This window comes from Lepus europaeus, chromosome 7 (assembly GCF_033115175.1).
Source record: "Lepus europaeus isolate LE1 chromosome 7, mLepTim1.pri, whole genome shotgun sequence".
Lineage (NCBI taxonomy): Eukaryota > Metazoa > Chordata > Mammalia > Lagomorpha > Leporidae > Lepus > Lepus europaeus.
Genome location: NC_084833.1, coordinates 84,715,107 through 84,741,496, shown reverse-complemented (window position 1 = coordinate 84,741,496; position 26,390 = coordinate 84,715,107). Strand labels below are relative to the sequence as shown.

Genomic DNA, 26,390 nt, shown 5'->3' with positions numbered 1-26,390 from the left:
AGTCCAGGCAATAGATGTGGAACCTCGGGAGCCCATGGACGATATCAACGGTTTAGGCGTTACTATAGGAAGGGCTACAAATTCATTAATGGAGCTTATTCAGTTGCCTTGTTCACAGCTCAAAGTAATGTTCCAATCTACTAAGGGGATAGTGCAGCTGTTGCCATTGCAGCCCATTGCTCAGCTGCTAATAATAAGCCCTGTAAAGGATACTAGAGGTAATCAAGGAAAGCATTTTGCAGCCCTCACTATACTCTTGGCGAGCGCCCACTATGGACTCCTATCAAAAGAAAGGCAATCAAGGGGCTGTTAGATACAGGCGCAGATGTTAGTATTATCTCCGAACAAGACTGGCCTCCTTCATGGCCCCTCCAGGAAGGAGATAACACCTTGGTAGGATTAGGCACCGATGTTGATGTTGCCCCATCCCGAAGCTCGCAAGTGCTAGACTGAAAAGATCAAGAAGGTACCACAGGCAAAGTACAACCTTACGTGTGTGCTATCCCTGTAACTTTATGGGAGAAGGATGTCTTAGAGCAACTTCATTTGCAGACCTGTTGGCAGCTGCGAGAAGACACCCTAGAAAGAGCGTTTACCATGCTAACCTCATGCTTGCAGACAGCGGGGTTACAAATTGCACCAGAGAAGATTCAAAAGGGCACCGTGGTCCAGTACCTAGGACTAAGGTTAACACCAACTACGGTGGCCCCTTTAGATTTTGTTATATTTACCGCAGGACTTAAGACCTTAAATAACTTCCAAAAATTATGTGGTAACTTAAACTGGATACGGCCTTATTGTAAACTAACCACTGATGAAATGCGCCCATTGTTTAATACCTTGGAAGGCGATTCACAGCTCGCCTTACCTCGTACGCTGACCCCAGAGGCAGCTGCAATCTTACAGAAGGTTGAAGAACGCCTTAAAATCACGCAGATGCAAAGACGCCAGAGCTGTTTGCATGTGTCAGTGGACACGTTCTCTGGAATTGTGTCAGCCATGGCTCTAAACAAAGAACTCAACAGGTTATTCAACACTGTCTACAGTCCTTTGCCGCTTGGGGGTACCCAAAATTATCAAAACAGATAACGGGCTAGCGTACACTTTGACCTGCTTTGCTACATTCTTAAAAGAATTTGGCATAAAGCATGTTGCAGGTGTACCCTATAATCCCAAAGGGCAGGCAGTAATTGAACAGACTCACCTGTACTTAAAAACTTTAATAAACAAAAAGGGGGAATAGAGTATGCGGTAGCTAATTGCAATGCATTGGCTATAGCTCTATATACTATAAGTTTTTTTGAATAGGAAAAAGTGTGGCAAAACTCCTGAGTTCATGGTGTTTAGTAATGTACTTGCAGTATTGTTTGAAAAACTGTTTTAAGAAAAAAAATGTTGCACACGATTTGTACTGCAGCAAATCAGCAAAGTGACCTGAGTTGGATATATTTGAAGGTATTTTGAAAGTTACGTTCAAGGCTAACACCTAAGCTTTGTGTAATATAAATAAGAATGTTTTTGTATCAGTTTTTTCCTTTGTAAATGGCATTAACATTGTTACTTGAGGTCTTGCTTAATCACTTTTGTTGTCCTGAGGACTTGAAATTCAAATTTCCTTACACTTTTCATACAAAAATCAAATATCTGTAGTGGTCCGACAGGCTATGCTTGTTATGTATCGCTCTGACCCTCAGCAACAGATATGGCTTAGCATGATGAAGCGGTAGCCAAAGATGGGTAATCTCTGGCGAGTGCCCCTAGCAACCTAAGAAGCAAGTGGCACGTTGCTGGGAACCTAAGACAGGCACAACTCCACGCCATAAATAACAAAAAAGGGGGAGCTGTGGGGAACCGCAGGCTGGCCACCTGTGAGAACCTCCTCATCTACATGGTTTGCAGCAATCGGTCGACCACAAGTCCTACGAAAACAACCAGGTGAAACAGAATGGACTCTGCATAAACAACTAGGAAGAACCAGGTGAAACAGATGAACTTTCAACCTGAGACTATACGCGCCCTTTCATCTGATTGGACGATATCAGCATAAAGGGACATTGGGATCTGGGCGGGCCAGCGCAGCCGCTGCTGCTGGCGGCCGCTGCCACGGCCCCTCCTCTTCTTTTCTCCTCTCCCCGCTTTCCTTTTACCCCCACAAGTAAAAGTCCCTTGAGAACCGATGAACAGTGACCGTGTCGTGACTGCGTTGGACCCTCACAGGCGAGGGTCTGACAATCTTGAGCTCTATAGATCTTGACTATTAATCCTTTATCAGTTGCATAGTTTACAAATATTTTCTCACATTCTGTCAGTTACCTCTTTGAATGTTTTCTTTGTAGTGCAGAGGCCTCTTAAGTTGATGTAATCCCATTTGTCTATTTTTGTCTTTATTGCTTGTGTGCTTTTGGGGTCTTTTCCAAGTATTCACTTATGCCAATGACTTGCCAGAGTTTCTCTGATGTTTCCCTGTAGTAATTTGATGGTATCAGATCATAGATTCAGATCCTTGATCCATTTTGGGTTGATTTTTGTATAAGGTATAAGGTAGGGGTCTTATTACATACTTCTGCACATGTAGATCCCACTTTTCCAGCACCATTTGCTGAAGAGACTGGCCTTTCTCCAGGGATTGATTTTGGCTCCTCTGTCAAAGATTAGTTGGTTGTAGACACATGGAATAATTTCTGGGGTTTCTATTTTGTTCCATTGGTCTACATGTCTGTTTTTGTGTACTTCTGATTCTTACAGGAATCCTATGAAGTCAACACTTCTATTGTTCCCATCTTACAGATATAAAATGAAGGCTTATAAGGTGAACTAGCTTCTTCCAGGTCATACGACTACTAAGCGCCTGCATTGGAATCTGGATCCATGTGGGCCAGTCTGCAGAGCTCACACCCATGTCCACTGTATGCCATGTCAGGAAAATTAAAAAGAAAAGCTCATTGAATTTTTCTTCCTGTTTGTCAACCATTTCATAAAAAAATCTGAAATTAAAAATCATTACACAGAAAAAGGTAGACTGATTCTGTTTGCAGGGAGGGGAAGCCAACCACTGCCTCCAGAGTATTTTCTGACACCACCCTTTCCAGGGGTCTTTATATTTCTCTGACTCTGCCCTTTTTCTAGGCTCTACCCTCTGCTTCGTCTAGGTGGACTCTAAGCCTCAACCCTCAGTACTTGCTCCTCCACTCCTTTAAGACATGCAGCTCTGCAGATCTCTATCTAGTATCGATCTTGAAAATAAATGACTCTCAGGTGCTTGTCCCCAGCTCCATATTCCTGGTGGCCTGCAGGACACATGGAGTGAAATCTTTTCCAAGGTCTGTGATGGATTTAAAAAGAACTGACTGGTCATTTGTGTAGAAATGTATTAGAAGATGATTCCTTTACCTTGCTCGGAGGAGATACCTCAGAGATAGCTCTAATTACTTCTAACTACTTGGTGAGAGGATCTCCCCACCTTGTCTCCACTTCCCTGCTTTTCCCCAAGTCATTTCCTTCCACCTGTTGGACCTGAGGGTGCTCAGCCCTGAGGGGATTGTCACATGAACAGATTGCTGGCACAGGTTTCATATACAAAGATTATTCATCTCAAAGCTTCCTGTCCCAACTGAGAGGCAGTAGGTTATAATGATTGAGAACTAGAGTTTTGGAGTCAGATAGACTTGATTTCAAATCCTCTTTGACTACTTACAGCTGTGATCTCTGAGAGACTCAGGCTTCTCATCTGCAGATTGAGATAATAATACAAAGTCTGACTCATTTTTTGTTGGAAAGTTTGACATAAATCATGTAAGACAGGGAGTACAATGACTAGTCTGTGACAAACCTTAGTGGATGGTCATCCTTAGGATTATCTTTTATCCCTTTACTTTTGAGAAAACTAGTAGCTCTGCAGCCTAGGGATTACTGAAGCAAGGTCAACTTTCTTATATCCCCAAGATCTGGACTGGTGGCTTTTTTTTTTTTTTTTTTTTTTGACTGTTCAACAGATAGCTAAAGGAAGATAAAGGGAAGAGAATTTTCAGAAATGGTGTTCCTAATACTCATCAGGCACCATCACAGTTGCCTTATCTCTTTTTTTAAAAATCAAAAGGCAGAGCCACAGAGATAGATTTCCATTTGCAAGTGCATCCCCAAATGCCTGCAACAGCAAAGCCAGGGGCATTCGGGTCTCCCACATGGGCCATCATCCAGGATATTCCCAGCTTTCTTAGCAGGAAGCTGCATGGAAAGTGGAGTAGCTGGGACTTGAACTGGTATTCACTGACTCCCATGTGAGAAACCGGGAAGATGCTCCTGGCTTCTGGCTCCTCGCTTCAGATCAGCAAAGCTCCGGCCATTGCGGCCATCTGGGTAGTGAACCAGCAGATAGAAGACCTCTCTCTGCCTCTGCCTCTCTGTAACTCTGCCTTTCAAATAAATAAATAAATCTTTTTTTTTTAAAGTGAGTTTTTAGTAAACACTTTCATTACTTGTGTGTTGTGTTTTCTATTGATTAGTGCTCTGAGGTTCCCAAATCTCACAAATTGTGACCAGGGATCACAATTAACAAGAGCCTGAGGAATAAAGTCCCTTCCAAGTGTCAGAGTGTTTGTGAAACAGAAACTAACAGGCTCTCCTGCCTTCATATCACTGAAAGCCAAGTGAGGCAAAATACCCTCTGTGCAAAATAGTTATGCAATCGTTAAGTACATGAACTGCATCGTATTTTTTGCAAGGTCTGCAATAAGTCATGGTAACTTTACGGAAAAGGAAGGACTTGGTACTCTGTGTTGGTGTGGCTGAGAACTTGAGAGGTTTGCTGTATGTTTTTACGGTAATTTTCTTTGAGGTTCTATAAACACCTTCTGGAATGTGAGGTCCCACCATCAGAGTCATATGGGAGCTTTTCTAGTGCACTAAGGTCATTGACCCAGCTGCATTGGTTGCTGTGATATGCAATTATTTCTTCTACATTTAAAAAGTGATTCTCTGATCTCCAGCCCATGAGCCATGTTTGATCTCCAACAAGATAAAAACACATTCGGAATCTAAGCTTATGATCTTTGTGCTACGTTTTTCTTTTAACTCACAGTAGCTTTTCTCCCCTTTCTCTTCTTTAGGATCAACACTCTGTGGTAGGCCAGAGCACAGGCCCCAGTCCAAGTCCCAACCCCTGCTCAAATCCAAACACTGGAAGTGGTTTCATGAACTCCCAGCAATCACTGTTGAATCAGCAATTGATGGGGAAGAAGCAGACTCTTCAGAGGCAGATCATGGAGCAGAAACAGCAGCTTCTCCTGCAGCAGCAGATGCTGGTTGATGCGGTAAAGCTTTCTCCTGACTTCTCCTGCACATACTTGTTGGCCCAACAGAGGGAGTTCATTCTTTTCCATTTCTACTTACTGTCCTTCTTTTTGTGCCTACTTAGATGACAGCAGCAAGGGTATCAAGGCTGTCAGAGAGGCTATTTCCGTACCTTTAAAATGTTGCAGAAAAAAAACAAACTTGATTTACCAGCTGCTGGATGCTTGGTATGCACCGGCACCTCAGCTCACTAGCACTGCCCAGCCCAGGAATGTCTAGAATGACCACCGTGGGCATTTGAATCACGCACAAGAAACCAGTGTTGTTCCCCAGACCCCACGGGCAGAAATGGAGAACAGTGCTTTAATCAACTCAAATCCACACTGATTGTAGAGATAAATGCGTTTTGAAAGCCAACATGGGGTTTCAGAACTAAGATTTGGCTTCCACAATGAAGCATTTCAGAATGGGGGATTTTTTTTAGAGAAAATTGAAAATATATTCCCACTTTCACCATATTTATGTGGCCTTTTAAGAAAGATGGAGTAGTGTTTCTCACATACTACCAATGCACTAACTCTGCTTCAGTATTTATCTGTTCTTACCTTCTGTATTTTCAATGTACTCATGTACTCAACAGCTGATCCACATGCTTTTTGCCTCCTAAGACCCTGATCCCATTGCCAGTAGTTTCAATCTCTGCTTTCAAATTATTTGGCCAAATGAAATAAAGGGGCAAAGTTAATCATCTGTGGGTTAATAGAGCTGAGATATACAGACTAGAGAAAAACAAAGGAAATAACTTTTTAAAGATATTATTTATTTGAGAGGCAGAATTATAGACAGAGGGGGTGGGGAGAGAGAGAGAAGAGAGGAGAAAGAGACAGAGACGTCTTCCATCCACTGGTTCACTCCCCAAATAGTAGCAATGGCTGGAGCTGGGCTGATCCAAAGCTATGAGTCAGGTGCTTTTTCCAGGTCTCCCACATGGGTGCAGGGGCCCAAGAGTGGGCCATCTTCTGAAACCGATTTCCCAGGCACATTAGCAGAGAGCTGGATTGGAAGTAAAGCAGCCAGAACACAAATTGGCACCCACATGGGGTGCCAGGGCAGCAGGCGGAAGCTTAACCTATACCACACCACCAGCCCCCAGAAAATAATTTGATATTTATGGAGTAAGAGTTAGAAATTCAGGGTGTTATAATTACTAAAAATATTCAGCAAATATTGATTTACAGTGGGGATACAACTATCAGTAAGACAGACCCTCTTCTGCTCTAAAGGTTTCTAGATCCTACTGAGGATGTAAAAAACAAACAGGCAATTGTAATGCAAGAGATTAACTGCTGAGCTGTGGGAACTACTAGAAATGGTTTCAGAAAGTAAGTTGTAGCTACCAAAGATCTGCAGGTGAAGGAGAAGACGGGAGGGAGAACAGGAGCTGGTTCTAGTGAAGAATCACATTCAAAAGCAGAAAGATAAGAGAGCACACTGCCTATTGCATTTCTCAAGATAGAATGTGCACAAAGATGGGTGAAGAGGCCCGAGATAAGAGTTGGAGGATAGAATTTCAAAGACCAGGATTTGCAGTCTGAAAAATGAGAGGATTTTAAGGATTTAAAACAAGGAAGTAGTAGATTCAGATCTGTATTATAGTAAAGGTATAAGAATAATAAGGTAAAATATATTGGAAAGAAAGATTAAATTCATCCTGGAAATATTGAAGAGAGCCTCCTAGACATGGTAAAATTTGATTTGTATTTGAAAGGACTATAGAATTCTGAGCAAACATGTTGGGTGGAGTCCCATGTTCTAGGCTGAGGGTGGAACAGAGAACCAAATGTGCATCCTGGCTGTGTATTTTTTGGCTAGTGATTATACTTTTATGAAATATTTAGTGCATAATGACAAGTATAGATAGTAACATAACAATCATACACATTTTTAAAGGAATGACAAATGGAATAATTTAGGAATCCAAAGTATATGAGAAGAAAAAGTAAAAAATTTACTTGACCTTAAATAGCAAGAATGAGAAATTAGTTTATAGATGTCCTTGAGCATTGCCCTAATGTGTAAGGTATAGGGGAGCCATGGCCTGAATCACAAAGTGACACACTGGTATCTTCCACAGGGCATCATTCTGAGAACTCCAGACCTCTCACCTGTTGCTTCATCTCCTTTTTTATTATTATTATCATTTCAATCTAAATAACTCAGACAAAAGTAATCAGAGATTAACTTACTGTATTTTTATTACACTCAATGATACTAATTTGATAAATGACAACATGCAGAGGTTGAATTTTTGGATTTTTTAGTTCTGATTAACAGGCAAGCAAGTGTTGATTTACACATTGCTGCAGGGTCCTATTCTGCATGGTCCAACTCCCACTGAGCTCCAGTTGAGTCACCACTGGGACAGGTGCAAAGGGCAGTGGCATAGGCTGTGAGAAATGAATGAGAATGAGGCTGCTGGTTCTTGTGATTTTTATAAAACGATTCACATTTCTCTTTGGACACCACTGAGGGTTCCTGGGCTTCTTAGCATATCCAGGAAGAAACGGTCTTGGATACCACTTTACATTAGCATAAGCTTTGTAGTTGTTTGCAGTCAGTTGGCAAGGCCAGAAAGGCACCTAAATTGAGACTATTTCTCCTGAAAGTTTCTTATGTTTACTTTCTATTATCTTCCCACCAATGAAACACAAAGCAGAGAGAACAGTAGTAATTATTTACCAACATGTATTGTGCAACTACTCTGTGCCAGGCACCATGCTAAGTTTTTACAGAATTAAAGGATTAAGCTTACAATAGGATGGAAGTCTTATAATTATCCACATCCCACATGTTTGCAAATAGGGCAATTGAAGCAGGATAGATATGTACCATATTAGATGATTTTGTCAGATCCAAGATGTTAGATTATCACATGGCTTTAGTAGAAAAATGATATTTCATGTTGCACCCAAGTAATTTCAGAGGCAACTTGTGAGTTTACAATTGTGTAGAATGGTAATGTCATTCTCTTGCAAAATGTACCTGCCTCTAACGTTTGAGCCTTGTTTTGCCATTTTTCTGCACCAAGTGGTAATCTAGCAGTTATAGGTTATGTCCACATGTGAGGACAGTAGATCTATTTGGGAACAAGAAGTTTAAGAAACTCAAGTTTCCAGAGATGTATTTATTAACTCTTGGCACAACAACTTAACCCTCAAAGCAAATACAAGAGAAAGGAAAGAATTATATTGAATCTATATACATGCAAATCCACACTTAAAACCAGTCTAAGAAGGGGAATCAAGGCCTGGTAAATCTCTCTCTGTACCTCATTCTCTCTCTCCCTCTTTCTGTCATACACACACACACACACACACATCTTGTCATCGTCAATAGAAAGAATCAAAACACATAATTATATAAGAAAAAATAACAGATGCTTTTTGGAAGATTCCAAAAAGTCTCATGTTTGGCATAGAATCCAAAATTGTCAGTTTACACAGTAGTTTACAACAGGGAGGGCTGCACATCGCCTCATTTGGGTTCATGGAACATCTCAAGCTGTTTCTTAAACATTTTAAGGTTTGGGCAGAACCAAAAAAGAGTTTCAACAACCACTTTTTCCCTTAATTTGTAAACCCATGTTTAAAAGAAATGCAATCCATATGTTTTTGATTCATTTACACTTAGCTCATCAAAATTGTGCTTTGTATGAACTTTTTGATGTCCAAAAAACTCTGAGTCTCTCAAGTTTTTGTTTCTTAGAAACAAGAATTTGAGTTTGTTTTTTTATTGCATTAAGGCCCTTTTTACTCTTTATAGAGGATTTACTCTGCTTAGAAAGTTTGGAATTTGATGGAAAACTGAAACATGTGACTTAAGTGAGTTCTACATTAGGCAATGAACATTTGGCTTATAGGTAATTTACTTATGTATTACAAAGATGTATGCTCTATTAATTAAGTTTTCTACAATCATAAAGTCCTTTCTACCTACGTCAATTAATATTTTTGAAATTGGAACTGCTTCAAGATGCATACAAAATTGCAGTAAAGTAATACTAAAAACTTCCTGATCTGTATTGAGAAAGAAAAAAGCAGTCCTTGATGTCCAGAATTGATATGATACAGTCAAGCTATTTTGTTCTCTGTTGGACATAACAATCTTACAAAATATCAGCCTCAGACAGGATTACTCTGAGCCCATGATGAAGTAAGACAAAATAAGTCCCCATCATAATTTTGTCTGGAACCATACACAAACAAGGTCATTATGCAGCCCCTAAAATACTAGACATCTCCCTTTCTTGTTAAATGAGTTAATAACTACTTCTTTACTCAAACATAGAATCAACCTCACTTTCTTATGGCTTCAAACATAGAGCAAATCCATACTTCATTAGGTCCTACCTAAAATACCCAAAGTCCAAATCCTAAGAGTGGCTCTTTCTACCTGTGCCTACTGAGACATCCCATGACCCTCATGCTCTGTGTTCTCCATTGCTAATCAATATAGTCCTGGAAGTTTTATCCCAAGCCATTAGGTAAGAAAAAGAAATCAAAGGGATGCAAACTGGGAAGAAAAAATCAAACTCTTCCTATTTGCAGATGACATGATCCTATATATAGGGAATCCAAGAGACTCCACTAAGAGACTATTGGAACTCATAAAAGAGTTTGGTAAAGTGGCAGGATATAAAATCAACACACAAAAATCAGTAGCCTTTGTATACACAGAAAATTCCACAGCTGAGAAAGAACTCCTAAGATCAGTTCAATTTACAATAGCTATGAAAAAGATCAGATGCCTTGGAATAAATTTAACCAAGGACATCAAAGATATCTATGATAAGAATTGCAAAACACTAAAGAAAGAAATAGAAGACACACCAAAAAATGGAAAAATCTTCCATGTTCATGGATTAAAATAATATCATCAAAACGTCCATAATACTGATAACAATTTACAGATTCAGTGCAATCCCAATCAAAATACCAATGACATGCTTTGCAGATCTAGAAAAAATGATGCTTAAATCCATATGGAAACACAAGAGATCCTGAATAGCTAAAGCAATCTTAGACAACAAAAAGCCAGAAGCATCAAAATAACAGATTTCAAGACATACTGCAGTGCAGTTATAATCGGAACAGCCTGGTGTACTGGTAAAAAAAAAAAAAAAACTGGTGGATAGACCAATAGAACAGAACAGAAATTCCAGAAATCAACCTATGTATCTACAACTACTTTATCTTTGACAAAGAAGGTAAAATCAATCTCTAGATTAATCTCCTCAACAAGCGGTGCTGGAAAAACTGGATCTCCACATGCAGAAGTTTGAAGCAAGACTCCTACCTTCCAGCTTACACAAAAATCCACTCAAAATGAATTAAAGACCTAAATCTATGACCTGATACCATGAAATTATTAGAGCATATTGGGGAAACCCAGCAAGACATTAGCATAGGCAAAGACTTCTTGTGAAAGATGACAGAAACACAGGCAATCAATGTCAAAATTGACAAATAGTATTACATCAAAGTGAGTGCTTCTATACTGCAAAAGAAACACTCAGCAAAGTGAAGAGACAACTGACAGAATGGGACAAATTATTTGCAAGCTATGCAACTGATAAAGGATTAATAACCAGAATCTATAAAGAGCTTAAGAAATTCAACAAAAACAAAATAATCCAGTTAAGTAATGGGCAAAGGACATAAACAGACATTTTTAAAAAGAGAAAATCCAAATGGCTAACAGACACATGAAAAAATGCTCAGGATCAGTAGCCATCAAGGAAATGCAAATCACCCCCATTAGAATGGCTTTCATACAGAAATCAACAAACAATAAATGCTGGAGAGGATGTGGGGGGGGGGGGAAGGTACCCTAATCTATTGATAGGAATGTAAACTGGTACAGCCACTGTGGAAGATAGTATGGAAATACCTCAGAAATCTGAGTATAGACCTACCATTTGATCCAGCCATCCCATTACTGGGAATTTACCAAAAGGAAATGAAATTAGCATATGAAAGAGTTATCTGTAACTCCATGCTTATTGCAGCTCAATTCACAGTAGCTAAGATAATGGAATCAACCCAAATGTCCATCAACTGAAGACTGAATAAAGAAGTTATGGGATATGTACACCATGGAATACTACACAGTAGAAAAAAATAAAATCCTGTCATTTGTGACAAAATGGATGAAACTGGAGTACATGATAATTAGTGCAATAAGCTAGTCCCAAAAGGACAAATGTCACATGTTCTCCCTGACCTGTGATAACTAATAGAGCACTTTAAAAAGATTCTATAATAAAATTGACACTTTGAGATGCGATGACTTTGAATAGCCCTTGTCTCGACTGTTGAACAGGTTTTTTTTTTATATATATACTATCTTGAACTCTTTACTTAACTTTATACACATAAGATTAACTATATTAACTTAGTAAAAAATAAGAACGGGAATAGGAGAGGAAAGAGGAAGAAGGGTAGGAGCGTGGCTACAGTGGGAAGAATCATTATGTTCCTAAAATATTTATCAAATGCATGATGTTTGCATACCTTAAAAGAATGCTGGGGAAAAAAGAATATTCCTATTTCCCCCCTAAGCTCCCAACTCATATATTCTAAAGATGAAATCAAACTCCACAACAACAAAACAAACAATCCACTTAAGAGATGGGCCAAGGACCTCAATAGACATTTTCCAAAAGAGGAAATCCAAATGGCCAACAGACACATGAAAAAATGTTCAAGATCACTAGCCATCAGGGAAATGCAAATCAAAACCACAATGAGGTTTCACCTCACCCCAGTTAGAATGGCTCACATTCAGAAATCTACCAACAATAGATGCTGGAGAGGATGTGGGGAAAAAGGGACACTAACCCACTGTTGGTGGGAATGCAAACTGGTTAAGCCACTATGGAAGTCAGTCTGGAGATTCCTCAGAAATCTGAATATAACCCTGCCATACAATCCAGCCATCCCACTCCTTGGAATTTACCCGAAGGAAATTAAACTGGCAAACAAAAAAGCCGTCTGCACATTAATGTTTACTGCAGCTCAATTCACAATAGCTAAGACCTGGAACCAACCCAAATGCCCATCAACAGTAGACTGGATAAAGAAATTATGGGACATGTACTCTATGGAATACTATACAGCAGTCAAAAACAATGGAATCCAGTCATTTGCAACAAAATGGAGGAATCTGGAAAACATTATGCTGAGTGAAATAAGCCAGTCCCAAAGGGACAAATATCATGTGTTCTCCCTGATTGGTGACAACTAACTGAGCACCAAAGGGGAAACCTGTTGAAGTAAAATGAACACTAGGAGAAACAGTGACTTGATCAGCTCTTGTCCTGACTGTTGATATACAATGTAATACTTTATCCATTATAGTATTTTTTTTTGTTCTAGTTAATACTATTGGTTGAACTCTTAATTAACACACAATTATTCTTAGGTGTTTAAATTTTAACTGAAAAGTGATCCCTGTTAAATTTCAGAGTGGAAAAAGAGAGGGAGGAGATGTACAATTTGGGACATGCTCAATCAGACTTGCCCCAAATGGTGGAGTTAGAAACGTGCCAGGGGATTCCAATACAATCCCATCAAGGTGGCATGTACCAATGCCATCTCACTAGTCCAAGTGATCAACTTCAGTTCACAATTGATCACACTGATAGGTCTAAGAGTCAAAGGATCACACAAACAAGACTAGTGTCTGCTAATACTAACTGATAGAATCAAAAAGGGAGAGAAGGATCCAACATGGGAAGCGGGAGACACAGCAGACTCATAGAATGGCAGATGTCCTAAACAGCACTCTGGCCTCAGAATCAGCCCTTAAGGCATTCAGATCTGGCTCAAGAGCCCATGAGAGTATTTCAGGCATGGAAAGCCAAGACACTCTGGCAAAAAAAAAAAAAAAAAAAAAAAAAAAAAAAAAAAAAACCTAAATGATCTCTGCAAGTGATATCCCAGTGGAAAGAAAGAACGGGTCATCAAAGAAGGAGGTACCTTTCTCTGAAGGGAGGAGAGAACTTCCACTTTGACTATGACCCTGTTGGAGTAAGATCAAAGTTGGCGAACCCTAAAGGCTTCCATAGCCTTGGCAACTCATGACTAGAGCCTAGGGAGATTACTGATGCCATAAACAAGAGTGTCAGATTAAGTCAACAACAGGAGTCACTGTGTACTTACGTCTTATGTGGGATCTGCCCTTAATGTGTTCAATGTGAAGTAATGCTATAACTAGTACTGAAACAGTATTTTTACACTTTGTTTCTGTGTGGGTGCAAACTGATGAAATCTTTATATAGCATATACTGAATCGATCTTCTGTATATAAAGATAATTGGAAATGAAAAAAAACTTGGTTTTAAATTGGAAATTGCATAGAAAATCAATTTTTAAAAAATATCATGTAGGATATCTGTCTTTAATGTGCTGTACATTGTGATTTAATGCTATAACTAGTACTCCAACAGTATTTTTCACTTTGTGTTGCTATGTGGGTGCAAACTGTTGAAATCTTTACTTAATATATACTAAACTGATCTTTTGTATATAAAGAGAATTGAAAATGAATCTTGATGTGAATGGAAGGGGGAGGGAGTGGGAAAGGGGAGGTTTACGGGTGGGAGGGAAGTTGGGGGGGGGGGGAAGCCATTGTAATCCATAAGCTGTACATTGGAAATCTATATTCATTAAATAAAAGTTTAAAAAAAATAAAGATGAAAATGGAGCTGATTCTGGAAGGATAGGAAGAAGGAAACCTGGTAAACTGCTGTGCTTTCAGAATGGGACATGGGAAAACAGAGGCAAAGGACCACTGAAGTGTGTGGCAGGGAAAAGCCTGAGTTTTTGACTCTGTTCCACCACAGTATGACCTTGACCAAGTTTCTTAGCCTAAACATGCTTCCATATTGTCTTTTTTTTTTTTTTTAAGATTGATTGATTGATTTGAAAGCATTCTGGAGGGTTGGGGAGGGAGATCTTCCATCTTCTGTTTCACTCCTCAGATAGGTGCAACAGTCATGGGTGGGACAGGCTGAAGCCAGGAACCAGGATCTTCTTGGTCTCCCACATGGGTCGCAGGGGCCCAAACACTTGGGCCATCTTCTGCTTTCACAAGCACATTAGCAGGGAGCTGGATTGGAAGTGGAGCAGCCAGGACATGAACCAGCGTTCATATCAGATTATGGGTGTCACAGATAGTGGCTTTACCCACTACGCCACAAGAGCTGCCCACTATTTCATCATCTTTCAAGGAGGAATAATCATACCTACCTTTCAGGGTTTGTTATGAGGGGGTAAAAAAGGGGTAAATATGCACATAGTGCCTGTACCTGACTGGTTATCTCTTGATATCTCGTTCTGTCAAGGGTTGCCACATTTAACAAATTAAAATTCAAAATACTCAGGTAGTCTGTATTTCCTTTGGCAACATTTTTCGTATATTATCCATTTCCTGTGAATCTAGAATCATAAACTTGTATGGGTACCAAAGTAGATCAGGTATGCTATAATGTAAAGCTAGAAATGCCATCTCAAAAATACCAGAAAGTTAGTTCTCATTGAAGTGTAATCGAAAAGTAAGGGAAGTAAGGAGAGCCACTAGACCCAACACACATGTTGAATGTTATGGAGAAGAAGTTGAGTTCTGTGTTTGAAATTGAAGAGATTTATCTCTGAACTAAGACTACTAAAAGAGAAATGACTGAAATCTGACTGCAAAATCGTCCTTATATTCTCTTTGGAATAATAGTGCATAAGTTATTAAAAGTGAAAATTTAATGATGAAATCTACTACATATTCCCTTGTGTTTTCCAGGAGAAAATTGCTCCACAAGATCAGATAAACCGACATTTGACAAGGCCACCCCCAGACTATAAAGACCAAAGAAGAAATGTGGGCAATATGCAACCAAATGCTCAGTATTCCGGTAAGTTTTCGTAAAAACCATAAAAGTCATAAATGTGAAAAGAAAAAGGTATTTAATTCTCAATATTGCCTCCTTTCCCTATACTATATCTGATTGTAACATCTTAGAATCTTTCTCTAACTCCAATTTAGCTTTCATTTCAAGACCACACTTAAATATTTTTCACTTCTTTCATTAAGTCTTCTTGCTTAATCTTGCCCTGTAGTCACACATTTTACTGCTATCTGCACTACCTTTGAAAATTCAGAGAATCTAAATGTTTTCTAGCTGTGAGAGTCAACCATCTCTCTCCAACAGTGGTATCTTTACCTAGGTAGTATAAGATTTCAGACATCTCTCCTCCTTGGACCGTCACACATGTAACTTGCATAAAGCTTAATCTTTTTGTCTCCACATTTGAGCTCATCTCCCCAAGTTTCCTGCTTTATAGACGAATAGTTCTGCCATTAAGGAATTTGAGAAAGGAAAAAAAAATTGAGTATTTATGAGTCTCTCAAAAACACTAAAGGTAAATTTCATTTATACTTTAAAAAACAAAACTTCTTTGTAGTGTGCTGGCTCACTCTACCCCTGCCCATCTTTATCTCTCATGATAAAGTGGGGGGAGGAGCTGATCAGTTGACCTCATGGTTAAGATGCTGTTCCAACTGCCCCTATCCTGATTCAGAGTGCCTGGCTTCTATTCCCAGCTGACTCCTGACTCCAATTTCCTTGGGAGGTAGTAGTGATGGCTCAAATAATTGGCTTCCTGAAACCCATGTGAGAGACCTGGATTGAGTTCTTGGCTTGTGGCTCAGCTGTTGCAGGAATTTGAAGAGTGAACCAGTGGCTGGGAGCACGTTCTCTCCCACACCACACCTCTCTAATTAATTAATTAGGTGATAAGCACTACAGCAAAATCTCTCCTCTCGCATCTCATAACTATGAAAGAACCTCTCTCAAATTCAGCCTGTACTGTTTCTACATCTATTCTATTCAGCATCTGTTCAGATCTCTTCTACCCAAAACACTTCACGTTTATATGTATTAAGTTTATCCTATGGGTTTCCCAAGTTCTCTTTGCCTTCAAGAGAACTTTGCCTACCTGTTACCTTCATTGGTCCAGGTAACTATAGAGAAAATTCTCTAAAGAAGGAAAGAATATAGGGGTGAGCATTTGGTACAGTGGTTAAGTGGCCCCTGGACACCTGCATCAGAGTGCCTGGGTTCAAGTCCAGGTTCTGCTTCTGGTCCAGCTTCCTGTTAATGTGAATCCTGGGAGGCAATGAGGCATGGTTCAAGTAATTGGGCCCCTACCAACCACTTGGGAGCTCCAGATTGAGTTCCTGGCTCCTGGCTTTAGCCTGGCCCAGTCCTGGCTGTTACAGGCATTTGAGGAGTGAACTAGTAGATTGCAGGTTTCTTTCTGTCTATTTCGGCCCCTCTCTCCACCTTTCTGCCTTTCAAATAAAATGAAACAAAAGAAAAAGAAGATTGTGAACATTTCTATTTATTATTATTTTCTAGTTCTGTTAAAGTGTAGTGTTAAATACATGTAATATAGATATGTTGCCCTAATTTAAGCTCCTTCAAACACACCAAATTGTCTCTTGCCACTAAACTTAGGAATAGAATACATGTATTCCATGCTCTACTGCTTTTCCTCATGGAATAAACAGAATTCTCTGTCCTCAAGGAGAGGGAAATACAACAAAGGGTTTATTTGGAATGAGGTATCTTATACTGTGGCCCATGAATGGACTTTGGGGAAGCTGGGAACCCTTTGAAATATTCATACAAAATTAAAGATTTAGGACTTTCTGTGTCCATTGTACAAAATCATTCCAGGTATAGTAGTCTATGGCAGTTTGGTGGCTCTACAGTATTGTCAGGAATCCAGGATTCCTTTGTTTTTCTGCTCCCATCTGCTTGGGCATATGGTTTCTATTCTAAGAGCTGCCTTGTGGTCACCCATCACCAAGCTTCATATTCATATGGGTAGGAAGATGACTGAGAAGGGTAAAATGGTCTCCAAAATATATCAGATTTCCACCCTCCTTTTAAATTTGAAAGACCGAGACTGCTCCACCTTCACCTCCCAAATACCCACAACAGCCATGGCAGGCTGACACAGTCAGAAACCCAATCTAGAACTCCCATGTGGGTGACAGAGACCCAAGTACTTGAGCCATCCCCTGCTGCCAACCAACAAGAGTCTGCATTAGCAGGAAGCTACAATGGGGAACCTGGACCAAGACTCAAACCCAGGCATTCCAATACAAACACAAGCATCCTAACCACTAGGCCAAATATACACGCCAGATTCCCTTTTTTTAAATTTTTATTTTTTGAGAGGCAGAGTAGACAGTGAGAGAGAGAAAGGTCTTCCTTTTGCCATTGGTTCACCCTCCAATGGCCGCTGCAGCTGGCGCACTGCTGGCACACCACGCTGATCCGAAGCCAGGAGCCAGGTGCTTCTCCTGGTCTCCCATGTGGGTGCAGGGCCCAAGGACTTGGGCCATCCTCCACTGCACTCCCGGGCCATGGCAGAGAGCTGGCCTGGAAGAGGGGCAACCAGGACAGAATCTGGCACCCCGACCGGGACTAGAACCCGGTGTGCCAGCGCCGCTAGGCAGAGGATTAGCCTGTTGAACCACGGCGCCAGCCCCAGATTCCCTCTTTAAAGTAGTTTTGCGTTTTTGTTTTGATTTATTCATATTTATTCATTTATTTGAAAGGCAGAGTTTCAGAGAGAAGGAGAGCCAGAGAGAGAAGGAGGTGGGTTGGGGGAGAGAGAACTTCCCTCCACTGGTTCACTCCCCAAATGGCCACAACGGAAAGGGCTGGGCCAGGCCAAAGCCAGGAGACTGGAATTCCTTCTGGGTTGCTCACGTGGGTGGCCAAGGACTTGTACCACCTTCCTTTGCTTTCCCAGCTGCCTTTGCAGGGAGCTGGATCTTAAGTAGAACAACCAGGACTTGAACCAGTGCCCATATGGGATGCCGGCATCACAGGTGGCAGTTTAATCTGTACCACAAAGCTGGACCCTAAGTAGTTTGTTTTCTAATGGGTTTTCACCTACTATCTTCTACCTTTAGCCAGAATTTACTCATCTGGGCCCCCAATCAGTCAGGAAGTTTGGGAAATGAGGTATTTCAACTGCGCTAATGGCTACAAAAATCAAGGTTCTATTTCTAAGGAAGTCAGGGAAGTTGGATATTGGGTAGGCATGGAGCAGTCTCTTCTATCATGCACTAGGGCATTTTTCTAAGGGAGGAGTCCTTAGCATTCAACTGCTGATCCCCAAATGGATAAGAATCGCTGCTCTAGTGTTTTGTACTTCTCATTCTTCTGAGAATGAAATAAGCAACAAAACAAAGCACATACTCTTTTACCATTTTTATTATAATGTCATCTTTCTCAGATGTTAATGTTAGAAATGAAGTATGAACAGCACGTTGAACCATTTCTGTCATAAATTAGGAGTTTCCTAATGTTTACTGTTATTACTGTATGAATCCTGTGGAAATCCTCTCTATTCTGGTTATTTGAACAGGCCAGTCCCCTTATAAACCTTCTCAGGGCATATTATTAAAAAAGAGGGAAAAAATAAACTTCTTCCACAGCATTTTCATACTGTAAATTCCTTTGCCATGAACTTCCCATATTCCAAGATGAAGAAGCATAGCTTATTAGTGTTTTGTATACTCTCAGCTGTTATTCAAGTATTTCCTGTGTGCAAGGAGAGAAGACCCAAGAGGCTGCCCTTGCCTTCGGGGGTCTGTAGTCTAGTTGCAGGCATTTTTTCAAATGAATAACAAGAGTTGTGTGTTCATTCGACCTTCAGTCTTCCAGGTTATCTACCATACTAGGAATTTTCAGGCAGCAGGGGCTATGCTTGGGTTACAAGTGCAGACACGTTCTCCTGGGCTGACATTCTGATGCTCATATGTGTGTAGCTCTGTTGCTCAGCATCCCTGATTCTGTGGGATTCCTGGCCTCTCTCCAGGGAAATTTCATAATAGCATTTTACTCCACATTTTGTATTTGCTTCAATCTCTTAACCATTCATTCAAATACTGTCAATTGAATACCTACGTTGTGCCATCTAATAGACTTGTTGAATATGACCATGAACAAAGCAGACAAAACTTCCTCTGCTCATGGAACTTATATAATAGGCCCTCTTTTTTTCTCCTTCTGGTGCTCCACTATCGTAACTCTAGCTGGTTTCCCATCATGATTTCACTTCCTCGAGTCAGGAAGATTTCAGTGGGTTGATTAATCTCTATTTGTTTTGTGGAGTCTTCCTATTCAGCAGCCTGTGACTCGGGCACTGGTTCCACATTCAATCAGTTATTAACAGACATTAGTTTAGTTGGCAGGGATTTTGAGGCTCTGTGGATTGCCCAATATAAAATCCAAGTGCTTAATGAAAGATTCCAAGGGAAAATGCTACCCAATAGAGAAGTCTAGAATATAGGGGAAAGCTTAATGAAGGAGCTTGAGACTTGGCTTGAACCTTGAATAAAAAATAGGGCTCAGTGAAAGGCATTGTATGCATGAGCAAACGTGGCTCAAAGTGTATTGGATAATAATGCATTAGGAACAATGCTTCCTAGAGCAGAAGACTTTCCATTTGGAAATTATCACTAGAGCATGAATTGCATTGAGTTCCAGGTGGTTAAAAGAGATAGAAATTGATGCTTTAACACTTGTGGCAGTTTCTTGAATGGGTATAATTCAGGTGAAGAATGGGACATAACTTTTAAGGCCCCCAGGTAGGAATATTGATCTAGCAGTTGTATATTAGAATTCACCCACCCTTTTTTTATTTGGACCCAGGGGTAAGCAGGGGAAATCATTTTATGACAATTGGCTAATTAAAGTTGTCTTTGGACTTGTAACATAATAAAGATAATTCAAAATGAATGATTATCACATGCTGCCAGTGACTCAGAAGAGGAATAGTAATGTGCAATCTATGAAGCAGAGTCATCTATTTTAGTCTTTTATTCTGTATCATGTAAACTCTTGACCAAGGAGAGATATAGGTTGATACTTCCCCTACCCCAGGGCTTCATAATTTATTTTACGTAATATATTTAATGATTGTTTGTCTTAAATTATTCTTATACCTGAAGCCAGTTCAAAATTGATTCTATTGTAAATTGCTTTGAAAGAGTAGATAATGTATTATTGTGAACTGATATAATTCTCTTCCTTTTCTTAGGTGGCTCATCAACAGTGAATTTAAACTCTAACCAGCCTTTGGCAAACCCAGTTTCCACACATACCATTTTAACTCCAAATTCCAGCCTCATGTCTACTTCCCATGGGACAAGAATGCCATCATTACCCACAACAGTTCAGAACCTTGGGATGTATGCAAATCTTCCTTGTAATCAACCTGGCACATACAGTGTCACTTCAGGAATGAATCAACTGACCCAACAGAGAAATCCAAATCAATTGATAGCAAATCAAAACAACCCTCTGATTCCCCGGCCACCCACCTTAGGGCCAAGTAATAATAACAATGTGGCCTCTTTTGGAGCTGGATCTGTTGGCAATTCACAACAATTGAGACCAAATTTAACCCATAGCATGGCAAGCATGCCAGCACAGAGAACATCAAATGTCATGATCACATCTAACACAACAGCACCAAACTGGGCCTCTCAAGAAGCAACAGCCAAACAGCAGGAAGCCCTGAAGTCCACAGGAATCCGCTTTTCCACAGGTACACCTGCATCCTATACCCCAAACCAGTCGTTGCAACAGGCAGTAGGTAGCCAGCAGTTTTCCCAGAGGGCAGTGGCTCCTCCTAACCAGTTAACACCAGCAGTGCAAATGAGACCCATGAACCAAATGAGCCAAACATTAAATGGACAAACTATGGGTCCACTCAGGGGTTTGAGTCTCAGACCCACTCCGCTAAGTACGCAGATTTTGCCTAATATGAACCAGTCAGGAACAGGGTTGAACCAGACGAGGACAGGCATAAGCCAACCACCATCCCTGACACCGAGCAATTTCCCTTCACCCAACCAAAGTTCCAGGGCTTTTCAAGGAACTGATCATGGCAGTGACTTAACTTTTGACTTCCTCAGTCAACAGACTGACAACATGGGCCCTGCCCTAAACAGTGATGCTGATTTCATTGATTCCTTACTAAAGACAGAACCTGGTAATGATGACTGGATGAAAGACATCAATCTTGATGAAATCCTGGGGAACAACAATTCCTGAAGGAGAAAAGAGAGAACTTGCAAACTCCAAGCACTAGAAGACAGTATTTTAGAAAGACGCTGTAAAAGCTAAATGTTGACTTCCAGGTGGACTACATGGAGACAGCATGGCTTATAAATGAAAAGGAGAAAGTAACTGCGTTGGTGAATGATTTGGTTCAACTTCTTGTTTTAAATCTCAAACCTGAAAGTGAAATATTAGGATAACTTTTCCCATCTAAACTCCAGGACACAGTATCCAATTTATCCAAAAAGAACTGTGATGTTGATGTGTAATTAATTGTGTAAAATAGTCTCCCCAACCTCCTTTTATCCCTGAAAGAAAAGGAATAGAATCTGTAGCTTGTTTAAACTCCAGATCATGAGGAGGTACTTGTTCCAAGCAACAAGCAACCAGTTTTTTCTAGCAGCTATATGTGGCTTAATTTTTCCACTCTATACTTTGACTTAATTTCCCTAAAACTTGCAGGATAGATTGATGTATTATAGGTTTGTTTGAAATAGCCAAATGGTGTCCTAAGTAAAGGACAGCGAGAGAATCTAGAAAACATCTAGTGAATTACAAATTTTCTCATCACTTTTGCAGTTTTCCTACATATACTCTTCAGTGGAATGTTGTGTCTACTGATCAAACAAGAATGTAGAGCTATGAACCTTGACTTTGGCATTCACAATCAATTCCGAATCTAGTCTTAACCAAGTTTAAGTAACCAAGGCTGTCCTAATTGTACTGAAATATTGATGCACACCTGTGTGCATCAGATTTCACTCAAGAATATTGGACATTGCTATAAAGGAGATGTATCTGACAGCAAATAACCTGGAGTGTTACTTATTGTGGTTGATGACCACTGGTTTGTTCCAAGTCTCAGTGAAACTGATCCTTGTCCTCCCTATTCATATTGATGACCAATGACTAATTTCTAAGAGAAGGCAGTTTGGAAACCAAAAGTAAGATTAGAAGATAGCATGTTTTGGTTGAAAATAAGAACTAGGTTTGGCAGTTACCAGTGAGTATAAGTGTGATAGGGTTAAAGGAATGCCTAAGTGAGAGAAAAATCTGCTCTTTGGACATATTTGGGTCTTGTTAAGGGTTACATAAAATGTGGTCGATTCATAGAGATCTGTTATTTCTCTTGTCCCTGTGTGATGGATCATAACTGCATGCCAGAGGGACCCTCCATATTCAGGTTTTCTCCCTCAGGGCTGAGCACGGTATCAGAGTTTTTGTTGACTCATTTAACCTCAGTTCCCACATAGAGATCAGCCATTAAATGAATAAGGGGTGCAGATTTTGGATGGATGCAAGACAGCACTATCATTTCCTTAATTACAGAAGAGGAAAAGTTATCTTCAGCCCTTTTAGTGATACACTCACATATTCAAATATCAAATGTCATTTAACTCAAGTGGTTTAAAAACAAAGTCTTTAAATACCTAGTCAAAACAGAACACACATTTTGAAAGTTTGGCAAAGCTCTCTCTTACTCTTTAAAATGCCTAGAGGCACTCTCCTTTTACACAATACCAACATCACTGGCCCAGAATCTTTTCTGTGCTGGTTTGTAAATAAATGACTTGTTTTGTAAACTTTTGTAAAGAATATTTTGGTAGAAATATTAAAACATATTCTTTGGGTTATATTTATACATATGTGAAATAAATATACTATCAAAAGGTTATATTTTATACAAAAAGTAAATTGTTACCTTTTGTATGCTAATATACAAAGTTTTGTATAATATGATGGTTTATTTTTAGCTCTACACTTAAACCATAGGTGGTTTAGTGGGAACTTTTGAAAACTATCAAGAAGCTTGTTAGACAGATTTATATTCTGAAACCTCAATAAGAAGGCATTCCAGGTTTCAATCCCTTCTTTTTTTTTTTTTTTTTTTTCCTGCTTCCAAATTCTTTTTTAAACTCATGGTTCTTGTGTCTTATTTGATTATTCTGCTGTGCATATTGTATTGGTCCTTGTTGCATGTGGTCTACTGTGTGTTTTCCCATTTTATAAAACAGTGTTTCTCCATACAAAAAAGAAAGGAAGAAATGATGTACATATAAACAGTTTTATTTTATGGCTCCTCCATGTTAATGTATATATCTGCCAGCACTTCCCAGTTACACTCCTGTGATTCAGCTTATTTTTATCTTAACATAAATAGTATGTTTTTTCATAGCTATCAAATTTAAGAGATAAAGCAATCAGAATGTTTGGATTTTCTTCTATCTTAATGTGAATTTCATAATTAATGTCTATTTATTCAGCTATTCATTAAAATGCAGGATTCTTTGGAAAAATGGTGTAGTCCATAGTTTTTGTTTCTTGGTAGCCTATTACCAAAGATGATGTAATTTTCCTGAAAGCTGAGATAATAACAGTTTAATAGTTGTGTTTAGCCAAAACCTTAGGAGTTACAATTTAAGAACTATTGGAATACAATCTCCCATTTATAGAAATACTAGACTACTTCACTGTTGGCATTGTTTATTACCCTGACTTGTTATACAGAAGGTAGAAGTAATTTTTCTTTTTTTTTAAATGCAAAGTCTAGAAAGCAATTGAAGCAAATAACTCATTCTTGGCTTGATGTTAAGCCCAATGAAGATAAATGACTCTGCTCTAAGTGAATGCACTAATATTACCTGCATTACTGTACCTGTACCCTTAACTGTAAAGATTTCAATTTGTAAAACAAGTATTTTGTATTATGTGTAATTCTATGTGTAAAAAAAAAATAGTTTTAAAAAATTCAGAAGTGGTTTTCTTGCATGGAATCGTACTTTCAGTCACCAATGATGATATTGCTGCTGTATCACGAAGTTCTGAGAGCTGGTAATAGTAATGAATATTCAACAGGAAGCTTCTAATACAGCAAAATGCCACCTTGTCTCATTTCAGTGTCTTGTGGTGCATTTAGAAAGTTTGTACTGGAATTCTGTGTGCATTGCACTCACTAAATGCGTGGGAAACACTGCCTACTACTCAGACACTGTAGGTGTTTGTGCACCCTGCTATGTGCCATTTGGTCAGCTCAGGCTATGTGAATACAGGGCCAGGTAAACACAGTCTGCCTGAGAATAGTGATACAGCGTTTCTTGAGAGTCAAGGGGTAAAACTTTGTAGTAGGCAAGGGACCATTGCAAATCCTTCTGCCCCACAATCTACTGGCTCTTTCCCCCTCTTTCAACAAAAATGTGTAGAACATTCTCTTTTTTTATTAACATTATTAGTAGAGCAATAATAAAATTAACATGTGGTTTTTTTAACAAATGAAGTTGGAAAGTTGGATGGTAAACAGATAAGACCAACATCGGTAAAAATAAATGATACACAAATTAAGAGAAAAAATATGCAATTCCAAAATTATCTATGAATCCCAGGGTGTAGCAATGGAAATTTATTTCAGAGAGAAAATGGGAAAGTAAACAAGAGTGGAAAAGCAACAACAGCCAAGCTTCTTCCCACGCTGCATTTGCCAAAGGTAGTTCAAATTCTTAATTTCTTTATCCATAATTTCTATATTTCTGTAACTTTCACCACCCGCAAAAAGAAGCTTTGAGCCTGAAATATATCTACATTCTTTTCCAACTCTGTGCTTGATTATTTTTCAAAACTGTTAAAAATTAACCAAAAAACCTCAATCATCTTTTTTAAAATAAAGAAATCAATAGTCACTCAATAGCTTGAAAATTTCCAGATTGTCATTAACCTCATTTAACAAAGCAACCCTCTCCTTTAACAGTAGATGACATGAAAGGAAGATACTTTTTGTCCTAAGTGGGCCATAATGGACTGTAGACAGTTAGGAAGACTGTGTAATATAGATGCCCACTGACTACAAATCAAGCCCTAGAGATCAATGGGTGTGATGAGATATAAAATGCTTATTTTCTTGTGAAATCACAGAATCTCATGAAGAAAATATTTGCCTAGTAGGGAGGGAAAACCATTACTTTGAGTAGTAAATGCCACTAAGTATATGCTAATGAACTTTTGTGAGTTGTGAATGGCAGTGTAACATCTTTTAAATATCCTTCTTCATTTCTTATAATAAAGGAATGCCATAGGATGGATTTCATTGGCAATGTACCCCAGGAATGAGAAAAATATATTGATCATCGATTTTTGAAACCAAGTGCTGTTATCTTTGAACTGTATGCAGTAATACTAACAGAGGGCTTGTGTATAGGTAGAAAAATAGCATTTAAATTCCCTTTTATCAAATTTAAGTCCTCTTTAGCTCCAGAATGTGCATGGATACACGTAGGCGTTTTATAACAATTCTTTCAGCAAAATGGAAGATGGGATGCAGGGAGAAGGAGAAAGAAAAAGTATAAAAAACTGCATAATCTGTAGATGTTTATAGGGTTCTTTCAGAAAAAGGGGCTAAGGAAACGGAAGAAAGGAAAGAAAGTATACCTTGAATAGGCTCAGAGAGAAAAATTTACCAGTTAATGTAACGAAAACTTCTAGGGGATAAATCTGGAATTATGCATAGCTGAAATTAGCAGCCCAAAGGTGCCATTGACAGCTTTGATGCCTCCCACCTCTGCTTCCCTGTGTCTTGGCTCACCATCAGACATGTCCTTCTCTTGTGGTGACAAAGTGGCTGCTAGAGACTTCACATGTTCATCCCCACACCTCCAAGTCCAGCACTGACAGCAGTGAATTCTTCCCTTTCAAATGATCTGACTTTGCCTCTGAGATTTTAACCAGGGCATGTGTCCTTCCCAGAACATTCCCACTGGTCAGGCAGGTGCAGAGTTCTGGGTGACCAAGCCTGAGTCAAGCACCCATTCCTGCAGGCATAGGTTGTGGTAATACCACACAAGCCATAACATCTGAGAATGAGAAAGGAATGATTTCCCTTAGGAAAATCAGATTGTTATTGTCAAAA

The 26,390-nt window shown here is 39.4% G+C and overlaps 1 protein-coding gene across 1 annotated transcript in view; it reads left to right on the top strand.

The window, feature by feature from the left end:
• MAML2 (mastermind like transcriptional coactivator 2) overlaps window positions 1-25,000 on the top strand; it is a 379,458-nt gene extending 354,458 nt beyond the window's left edge. Inside the window, exons 3-5 of the mRNA XM_062196906.1 lie at window positions 5,106-5,309; window positions 15,145-15,256; window positions 20,469-25,000. Of these exons, the coding sequence (XP_062052890.1) occupies window positions 5,106-5,309; window positions 15,145-15,256; window positions 20,469-21,487 (1,335 nt within the window). The 3' untranslated portion in view covers window positions 21,488-25,000. The remainder of the gene's footprint in view (window positions 1-5,105; window positions 5,310-15,144; window positions 15,257-20,468) is intronic.
• Window positions 25,001-26,390: the final 1,390 nt, after the last annotated feature.